Below are 9675 nucleotides of genomic sequence, written 5' to 3'. Positions count from 1 at the left end.
GTGTTAAATAATTGTTGGGGACATTAAAGGCTTGGATGAAAAAAACATATTTTTCAACATATGTGATTTCAAGCAGGGTAATGGGATCAGTATGAGGTCAGAGTAGATCATAAATACGGGAAGAATCTTGCATAACAGTGCTTCAACATGGCATATTCTAGGAATTACAAAAGTGCTTGGCATATTCAAACATACAGTATGTTTACATTCAGCAGCAACATGGGAATGCAGGGAGGAACTTGTAAGTTGTAAGATTTTTATTTTAGCACTGGTTAAGACTAGAGGGATAACTTAACATTGGGTCTGAAACTGAAAAATAAAGTGCTGGTTTTAAAAATGTAAGTCTGGTTAAGGTGCTAAGATAAAAACCAGGTTGTCTGCTTTAGGAGCTCTGGTGTGGGAGCAGAAGCTGACGAGCTTCAGATGCAGACTGCCATCTCTGCAGCTCCACCCTCAACTCCACAGAGTTCTCTGTGAGGACATCCATCTGAAATTTCTTCCTTCCATCTTCTTTGCCTACAGAGGAAAACATCAACCAGCATTCAGGATTTTAAGCAGACTAAACATATGTTTTCCTTGACATTGGATGCTGAATACTTCCCTCAATAACATTCCCTACATTATATAACCTAAACATACTTTGCAGGTCAGCACATTATGGTTGTAAGTAATTCTAGAGTATGTATTTATGTCAAAACCATTTGAAAACAAAAATGGCACAGCCTCTTATGCGGTCCACCAGTCTCCTTTAAATAAATTCCATATAATAATATATATATCAAACTGCATAGCCCTATATTTTTCTAAATTTGAAACCATATGCTTAACTAGAATCCAAGCTCACATCAACATCAGATGGTACTGACTCACAACCACTTAGATATTCGTTATCCTAGCAAATATAGAAAAACACCCTATCTGGTAATGTTAAAGAAAGCGAGAAATAATTCCTGGATCCGTCCCTTTATTTGGATCGAGACCTGAAGTTAATGGGGTCCATAGAAATCCATTATGTAGTTGTTGTGTAATCCTGATGACAAACCAACCAGCTAACAGACAAACCTCCTGGATGAATAATCCTTGCACTCAGTTTGACAGTTGAAAACGTTATTCGATTCTGTGATCCAGACAATTAAATGAACCTTCTGAGGCTGCGGTGTTCCTCTGCCCAGCCCCACTACCTCCTCTGCACTTTGATTGCTTGTCCTCCTTCTTCTTGTCCTCTTTGATTTTCTTTCTCAGATCCTAAAGGTGAGTGACAAAACATAAACAAACTTCTAAGTTTGACAATTTAAAGTCTGATTGGCTCTCCTTTCTGTTTCTTTTATACTCCATATCACTCCTTTAGCCATCATAAATCTTGCCTCACTGTTTCCCAAGCCATTTCCTAACAACTCCAGAGAACTGGACCAGATAAAAAATAATGACGGATGCATTCCTTAAAGGGAGCTGGATTTTTATGACTCTGTTCTGTTTCAAGAGCCGTTTAAAGGAATAGCTGGCAGGAGGGTGGCAGGTATTGGAATTTGGGCACAAGTACAGCTCCCTTTTCATACCTTCATACCAAAGAGCTGTGGGAGAGAAATGGATTGTTTCTAAATATAACATTAACTAATAATGATCGGACCGTTTCAGCAGCGTGCTGGCTGTGTAAACAGCATGTGTAATCAGTATGTTAATGTACCTTGTCAAGTGTTCGTGTAGCTGCCACCGCAGACTCTACATGCAGGCTACCAAGTTCACAGAGAACATCGACCTTTTCACCTCCTGTGATGAGGCTTTGCAGAGGTACATGGACCGAGCCAAGGAGTCTTCTGACGGGCGTGTCCTGGACCAGCTCGGGTACAGATTTCTTCTTTTTGTCTTTAGGTTTGTCTTTGGTGGAACTAGATTTGATTGCAGACTGAGGAAAATACCAAAGACATGGAATGATTGACGGTTAACATGTGGTCCAATTATATCTTCCAAAACAGACATTAAAACTCTGTTTGTACAGTCCCTTAATGATATAAACATTGGTTGATAACATGCACAAACCTGTACAAAGGGCCTTTTCTGTGAGCAATGACCAATCCAGGATATCCTTACACATCCGTAAACTCATCTGTGCCACCTGACTAATGGAACGGGTGTGTATAGTTTCTGTTCCAGTGGGAATTAAAAGATAAGCTCACCTCTTTCCTGCCTTTCTTTTCTTTAACAGTTTGGCTGGTCTTGGACATTGTGACGTCTTCGGAAACTGCAGGCCATGACAGGACCTAAAACATCAAGTGCCAGAATATGAGCCCTCTCACGCTTAGCCAATGAAAAGCTGCCTCCTCAAAGCTTATTTTTTGGTACCTTTTCCTCCTCTATCCTCAGGTAAAATCCTTGATTGAGGAATCTCTTTAAGCCTCTGAGATCAGTAATGTTGTGGGTTTGTGTGTCGCTGAAGTCCATGCACTCTGACCATGACAGCTTTGAAGTGCTATGTCTTGATACTGGAGAAAAAGAAATGACAAAAATACACGGGTGACAGTTTAGCACACACGCTTTGGACAAAGGCGTCTGCTAAATGCCCTTAGAAATATGCACATATTTATATGTTGACCGATTATCGGATCCGATGTTCAGCATTTTTCTAATGATTGGAGTCAGTGTTTGCTTTAATCCAGTTGCCGTTATGATAAATTAATTTAGAAATGCTCTCCTTCAGCTCTGGTGCAACATGCAAAGTAATTCATAAGTCGAGTTATCAAATAAAAGTAGAAGAGCAAAAAAAACGATATTTGCCTCCAACACATAGTGGAGTGGAAGTAAAAGTAGCAGAAAATGGAAATGCTCAAGTAAAGAACACGTATCTCAAAACTTGGCTCAATCGTACAGATATACAGAAACAAGCCTGGATTTCAGCAAGTCAGAGGCACATAGTGGATGAGAAGCATAAATACAAACACAACATAGATTGAGGGGTATGTGTTGGTTATCAGTCTAGTCATCTAGTTTCACGGTGTGTACAACCCCCCACTGGCAGCTCTGACTGTGCGTCTGTGTAAATTCCAGAGAAACTGATAAGAAAGTCAGACACTATACGTTACTAAGGGAAATATATCAACATACCAAATACCAAACGCCTTAACACCACTGCACTGACAGTCATGCTTTATTATTGTTTTCATCTCCCTGAATAAACAACCTCCTCAGCTCTATTCGTGTTGGTGCATGTTGGTCCTGTAGCCCTGACACCTGTACAGGTGAAACTATGGAAGTGTGATTACCATAAGCAGTGTCATGGCGGCACGTGTCTTTTTCACAAGTTTTGCTCGATGGTAGGTCAGCATCACTGGAGCAGCCCTCTGTCACATGTGCTGTGGCCGCTGCGTCACTTTTAGTCCCACTGTCGAATTTCTGTAAGCAGAACCACAAAAACTGTAAGAGCAGATTTAGACGATAGTGAGAGTCAGATGTTCTTTTATGATAATGTCACAAAAACTTGAGCTGGGTTTTCTTTTTTAGAAACGAGTCTAGACTAGGAGATGCTTGATTGTGACCACGTCTTAACCATTTCTAGGTTTCGGTGATCTGCTCTTTATGCATGAACCAGGCAAAAGAAATTGGACACTGGCTGTAAATGCTACTGCTAAATGGTCATCCCTGTATGGCCGCAGACTTTCACGTGTATGCATTTCTCCTGTTTTTTTTTCCTCCTGTGTAAAAACCTAATTTAATATGGCCTGCACCCTCACAATATTCTGCAGATGTTGTTTTTCAAGATCGTGGGAATAGTACTCTAAGTAGATTTGCTTGTGTCTGAAATTGCTTTCTAGGATTATTCTGGTTTTATGCATCATTATTGTTTTGTTCTATTTATATCCCCCTGATCTTGTTTAGCATTTTAGCTGAATATTGTGCTCGCACATCTGTAGTGTGTCACAACGTTTATGCTGCCCTCTTGGCCAGGTCCACTCATGAAAAATAGATTTTAATCCCAATGATTGATTTAAAAACAAGGCATATGTAAAACATGTTTATATTGTTTACTATAAGACTCTTGTGTGCATTGAACAATTACAAGTTATTTAATAACCCTCCCCCATTAAAGATTACAGGTGTTCTAAAAAGGAAAAAGATGAGCTTATGTTTGTTTTCATTTTTAATTAGATTTTTTTTTTTTTTACTTGTTGTTCACTGAAAAGAAAAACTTGAAAACCTTTTCAAAGTTATCTTTTCGATTTTTTTTGATTCAGCACTCGAGAATGATTTATTCATCTAGCGTTTATAAAGATTAAACTGAAAGCTGTCAATAATTGATTAGATGTCAGAGATGTAAAGAGACTGAGAAGTGAGGGAAGGATACATCACTAGGTTAACAGGTGTCTGATGGCTGAGGAACTCGTAAGTGATGGAATATCTGTAGGTGACAACAGGGAAGTCTGGAGTGCTGTTATCAACTCTCATCATCGGGTCTGGGATTCCCCTCATCCTGCCAACCCTCACTGTCACTGACGCCTGGTCCACTATCAGATCTGTGCGAAGGAAAACGGCTCTGAATTACACCCTCTAGATATGGAGGAAATGACAGAGCTGCATACTTAGTAAATAGGATAGAGGCAAGCGCCCACATTCAGATGACTCAGATATACAAATTGACAGTTCCATAGTCTCACCACTCATCTTGGCCAAGCCCCTAAAACACTGTCTTTCCTCAGGGGAGATCCATGAGCCGTCCAGGTAGGAGAGCTGTGGGAGACTCTCCACGGTGAAGCCCGGGTAGCAGGATGCAAGAGTGAGGGGGTTTCCCTCCAGCACCAGCGTCCTGAGGTGGGGGAGCGTGCTCAAGGCGTTCATCAGAACCTGCTGGTCCTGAAACTCACAGTCACTCAGGTCCAGACACACTAGCTGTGGCCTAAAGTCAGAAACAGGCCATTTTTCATTTTTTATTCACAGATAAATGTTGTAACACAAATTTCATTGCAAAACTGAAACACATAAAGCTGATTTGGGATCAGTGAATTATTAAAAGAGCACTCAAAGCAAAGAGCTCAAAGAGCACTCAAGCAACTTGTTAAATCGAGATACTGTAAATATCCTGTCTTTCTGTCCCCTGTGAGTAAACCTCCAAAAGTGCTCCAACATTTCCTATGATCCAGCTCCTTCGTCTGACCCCATCCTTCCTAAATGCTCACCAAGTCCAAACAACTCGACACAACTATTATTTCAGGTTGTTCATCTGTCCCTGCATCATTCAGTCCGACCTATTGTTGTCGATGCGATCTCAAGAACACCTCGAAGAAATGTCTTCAAATTTGGCACAAAAATCTATTTGGACTCAGGGATAAATGTCAAAGGTCAAAGGTCAAGGTCACTGTCACCTCACAAGGCACAAAATGTTATCATATCAGATAGTGTAAAGGTTAAGACAGTCACCCTGCAACACAGCAGCCACCTCATCCACGGATTTCTATTCGGTTGATTTGGATATTTGAATTTTGTGTTGTTTCATTTGTTCCACTGGTCATAGGATTTTGTAATTCTGATGGCAATTTTTTTTTTTTTTAATTATTGGAAGCTCCTCCACAGGATGTGAACTCATCATGATGGGTTACAACTGATGTTTTTGGATAACTACTATTCTTTTTAACCGATGATGAAGAAGGAAGTCATTTTCCCCGATGACTTACTAATATGACAACGATAACAATAATGTGAGATATAGTAAGCTGATCTCATGACAGTGTTTCAAAGTATTTTTCTCCTGAAGTTTATCAGGAAATTCTATTTATTCCGTGCACACTAAAATAACAAATGCGTCTGAATTTAGTAGATTTGATTCTGTTAGGTTGGACCAGCGCATTTTCTACCTAACACCGCAAAGAGCAGACACGCTGTCATTAAATACATGTGTGAAATCTGTCAAAAATGAAAACACGTACCACGAAACACCAAAAACAACACATTTACCAGAGCCTTTGGTTTGATCCGGCTTTGGTTTACCTCTTCAGAAACCCAGCCCACTTCCTGTCTCTGTGTGTGTGTGCATGTTTGTGGGTATTTGTGTTAGCTAACCAATGTCTTCCTGTAAGATTAGAGATGTCTTCATGGGAACCCAGACAGTTTGAGCCGAGGCTGAGGTAGCGTAGGGGAGGAGGAGGGCGGCTGGTGAGTCTGTTTAGAGCAGACAGCGAGTTGGCACGTAGCTCCAAAATCTTTCAAAGAAAGATATGTAGACCAAAACAGTTAATCATCACCACATCTGTTACACAGTCAAAGCTATTGGGTCATATGTTGCCATCTGGTGATGTCACAGCAGCAGCTTAATCTTTGATGTGACGGAAGGAAAGAGGCCATTTTCTGTGCATCATTCAGCTGTTAATCACCCTATAATGTCAAACCTTTGTGTAGATGACTGGCAAAACTCCACAATTTTGATAAGCTGAAGAGCAAGGTGGTGCAGGACTGACTCACCTTCAGAGTGCTGGGGAGGTTTTCTACAGGGATTTCAGAGATTTTGTTCGCACTCAGCACCAACTCCTCCAGCTTTGAGAACTTTAACAGGCCGCTGTCGATGACTGACACCTGAGCACAACAGAAAAGCACACGTATATGGTTTATTTGATAGGGACAGATACAGATCATGTGGGTTGTACAACAATCCAACAGAAAGCATCATAGCATTTATAGCCTTAGCTAATTTCCAATGCCCGTCCGTGCAACTTTTCACAATCATGCAAAAGCATTTTAAACATTGATTGGCTTTGTTCTTTGCGCTTTAAACAAGGTCAGCTGCAGGGCTGTAAAAAGGGGGGGAACATAATGTGATTCTGAATTCTGGGGGTGATATAACTAACCTTTTTTGGGATTTATGATTTTATCTATTTTGTCTCCACCAGTCCTCCAAATAATCTGTGGTTATTTCAGTTATTGAGATACCAAACTGTGAGTGTTGTGGGTTTGGTATGGCACCTACAAATAAGAGTAGTTTCATGTTTTGCTGATCTAATAATAGACATTTTCAAGCTGGAAGCCTTGAATTGCTGATTTCTAGCCTGCCATAAAGTTTGGGGGCCAATACATCAAATCATGGATTTGGGGCAGCCAAAGGAATGTGAGCGATTGTATGTAATATGTAAAAGTAAACGTAATAATATGCTTTGCTGTTTTTAATTCTGTACAAAACAAATCATCTTCTTGTTTTATCAAATTCAGTCAAAAGGCTTGGGGTCTGGTCAGGTGAGAAACGGTGAGTGGCTTGAATCATATTTTCAAAAAACAAAAAATCATTGCACTTACACCTTTGTCCACAATACGAAGTGTAGTAAAGTAACTGTAAATGAAGGCAGCGTGCAGGCGTTCAGGTGCGAGCACAGCCAGCTGTCTCAGGGCCGGAGCTTGAGGGCTCCATGATTCATCGTACATCCAGGGAGAGTGAGGGCAGCTGAGCAGATCCAGGAGGGCGCCTGTGTCCTCCGTCTCTGCTGCCTCTTCATTGTCTTTTGGCTTTCTCTGAAAACATAGTCGCCGCGTTTGTTTGTATCTTCTACAAAAAGCATGCCACTGTATGTAATGTTCAGAAAGTAGACCTGATTGTATCTTAATATAATCTAAAAAGCACTGCAATCAAGTTACAACTGAAAAACAAAAATGAAACTCACCCAGCTGCCATTTCCACAAGGAAAGTCATTCAGACAGAGGCGGCGAATCTGCTTCTCTATCGCAGCAGAAAGTGTTGTTGAGCTCATGCCCGCCAACATCAGTCACTGCATGACACTTATAACATACAGGAGAAAGTAACTACAGCACGCATGTGTGATCAGTCTGTCACTGGTCAGTCTTTCAGGGGAAAAGGACCTTTTGTGTTCACTGTTTGCACCTTTTGGTTGTCGGTTGCCTGGCAACAGCTGGGGCTCACTCCAGGGCAACACTGCATCAAGTCAGGAGCTCCGTGTCTCTGTAGGTGAAACACTACTTTGATTCAGCTTACCTGTGTTTTTCTGTTGCTAAAAAAGGGCCCGTTTGCCCAACTGCGCCTATCTAAGTGGCCCTCGCTCGCTGGCCCCCTGTCATACTACCACACCAAAGACACTGCCTTCCCAGAATGCCCTGCTGTGCAGAGCAACTGCTCCTGGCTGAGTTACAACCTTTCAATATTTTCCATCTCCTCTTTTTATCGTTTATTTTAATGTGACAATCCATTGTCCTTTCCCCTGTCGGAATCTTTTTTAGTAATACTTTTATAATGTTTACCATGTTCAGGGCGTGGGACCAAGTCATCTTTCTGAAAATCGTAAGTAGCCTAAGTCTCAAGTTCCAGGTTTCAAACTCCAAGTTTTGTGTCCTAAACAAGTCATAATCTGCACTGCATGGCAAAAAATAAAAAAAAGTCCTTGCCCTTCATCAAGCAGAGCAAACAACTAAAGAGATTGCTGAAACTACTAAAACTGGATTAAGAACTGTGTAATGCATTCAATCAATCAATCAATCATCAATCTTTATTTGTATGGCGCTTTTCATACAGAAAAGTAGCTCAAAGTGCCTTACAGAGATTAAAACAACAACAGAAAAAGAGAAACAGCAAATTAAAACCTGGAAGGAGTAAAGAAGAAATGCCGTCGTTCGGTGAAATCAGGTCAGAAAAAATCAACAGCCTCAACTCACAGCCATTATTATTAATGAAGGTAAAAGCTTTACCACACCACAGTGTGAGGATAACTCAAGGGCCTCGGACTAAACAGCTCTGTAGCTTTAAAAAAAAACAGTTATCCATGACGCTAATCAAGATCACCAAAATTTCCTTCTTACGTGAGATATCATTATTCAAAATCCGGCCGCAGATGGTGGTGGCGTCCCTACACAGCAGCATCCTCTCCATTGTCTAGGAATGCGGTATCAGAGAAAGGACTCCTGTTACTTGGAAATCCCTTATCAAATAAAGAATACTTAAAATGTATGCGTCATGGTAAACATGTCGGTAACATCAGTATGACTCAGTGGGTCAAATTGGAACATGGGTAATGTTGTCCTAGATCCGTGGAAACAGAAATGCAGATTGTGGATGAGAAAAACAAGAGACAGAAAAAACTTGTGAGATATTCCACAAACAATAGAGTTAGAATTGGATGAGTACATGGATTGGGCCAGGCTGCAGCCAGACATCTGTGGCTGTGCAAAACCCTGCAAGATTGCCCATTTCCTTCTGACATGAGTTATCAATATTTGAAGCGTCGGCTAAATGTTTAAGTTTATAAATGTAATTCTCCATTGATCCAATTAAATGTTGTATTCTCACAAGATTTGATCAGCATTTCTAGAATACCCCTGTACCTCTACAATCTGTCAGGTATGTGACAGTTAACCCATTTTGTTTCCTTCAATTGATAAACATCAGAGGTCTGAGATAACTCTGAGACGATGTGCATTGCCTCTCCACATTAAACATTTGTGGTTGGCAGTGCCCTAGAATTGCAAAATAGAAACATTTACTACGAGATTTCTCTGGTTGATAATGCCTCAAAAAGCGTCACCAACCATTGGTGACATGCAACAAAAAAAAATCTGAGTTTCGATATATAAGCACGCCGTGTGCCAGTTTTCGGAGCATTCAGTCGACAGCCAATTTACAAGAAGTACCAACATGTCTCCTGGTAAAGGTAAGCCGATTTTAAATTAACAGTTGTTGGACTTTTCTGCCAAAAGCGA

General features: G+C 40.8%; 1 protein-coding gene across 3 annotated transcripts; it reads right to left on the bottom strand.

Moving 5' to 3' along the window:
• Positions 1-242: 242 nt before the first annotated feature.
• On the bottom strand, positions 243-7857 carry LOC115581420 (leucine-rich repeat-containing protein 43). Of its 3 annotated transcripts, none has more exons than XM_030416477.1 (12): positions 7632-7857; positions 7270-7482; positions 6445-6555; positions 6046-6185; positions 4647-4885; positions 4342-4505; positions 3258-3387; positions 2341-2480; positions 2175-2258; positions 1685-1903; positions 1143-1245; positions 243-516 (listed from the first exon to the last, which is right to left on the bottom strand). In XM_030416477.1, the coding sequence occupies exons 1-12, from the start codon at positions 7728-7730 to the stop codon at positions 383-385; spliced, it is 1776 nt and encodes a 591-aa protein (XP_030272337.1). In that variant the 5' UTR covers positions 7731-7857; the 3' UTR covers positions 243-382. The 3 variants fall into 3 exon arrangements, with proteins under 3 accessions (XP_030272337.1, XP_030272338.1, XP_030272339.1); XM_030416478.1 differs by having other exon boundaries at positions 1182-1245; XM_030416479.1 differs by lacking the exon at positions 1143-1245.
• Positions 7858-9675: the final 1818 nt, after the last annotated feature.

The sequence above is a fragment of the Sparus aurata genome, chromosome 5, assembly GCF_900880675.1.
Source record: "Sparus aurata chromosome 5, fSpaAur1.1, whole genome shotgun sequence".
Classification (NCBI taxonomy): domain Eukaryota; kingdom Metazoa; phylum Chordata; class Actinopteri; order Spariformes; family Sparidae; genus Sparus; species Sparus aurata.
Note: the sequence above shows the minus strand (reverse complement) of the source record. Positions and strands in the feature narration are given on the sequence as shown.

Bases quoted from the DNA above. Each gene is read 5' to 3' on its own strand.
- LOC115581420 (XM_030416477.1), bottom strand. From the start codon at position 7,730: ATGTTGGCGGGCATGAGCTCAACAACACTTTCTGCTGCGATAGAGAAG. The intron at 4,506-4,646 runs GTGAGACTATGG...TCCTTCGCACAG, and splicing joins GGGCTTGGCCAAGATGAGTG to ATCTGATAGTGGACCAGGCG. The intron at 1,246-1,684 runs GTACATTAACAT...ACTCACCTTTAG, and splicing joins CTACACGAACACTTGACAAG to GATCTGAGAAAGAAAATCAA.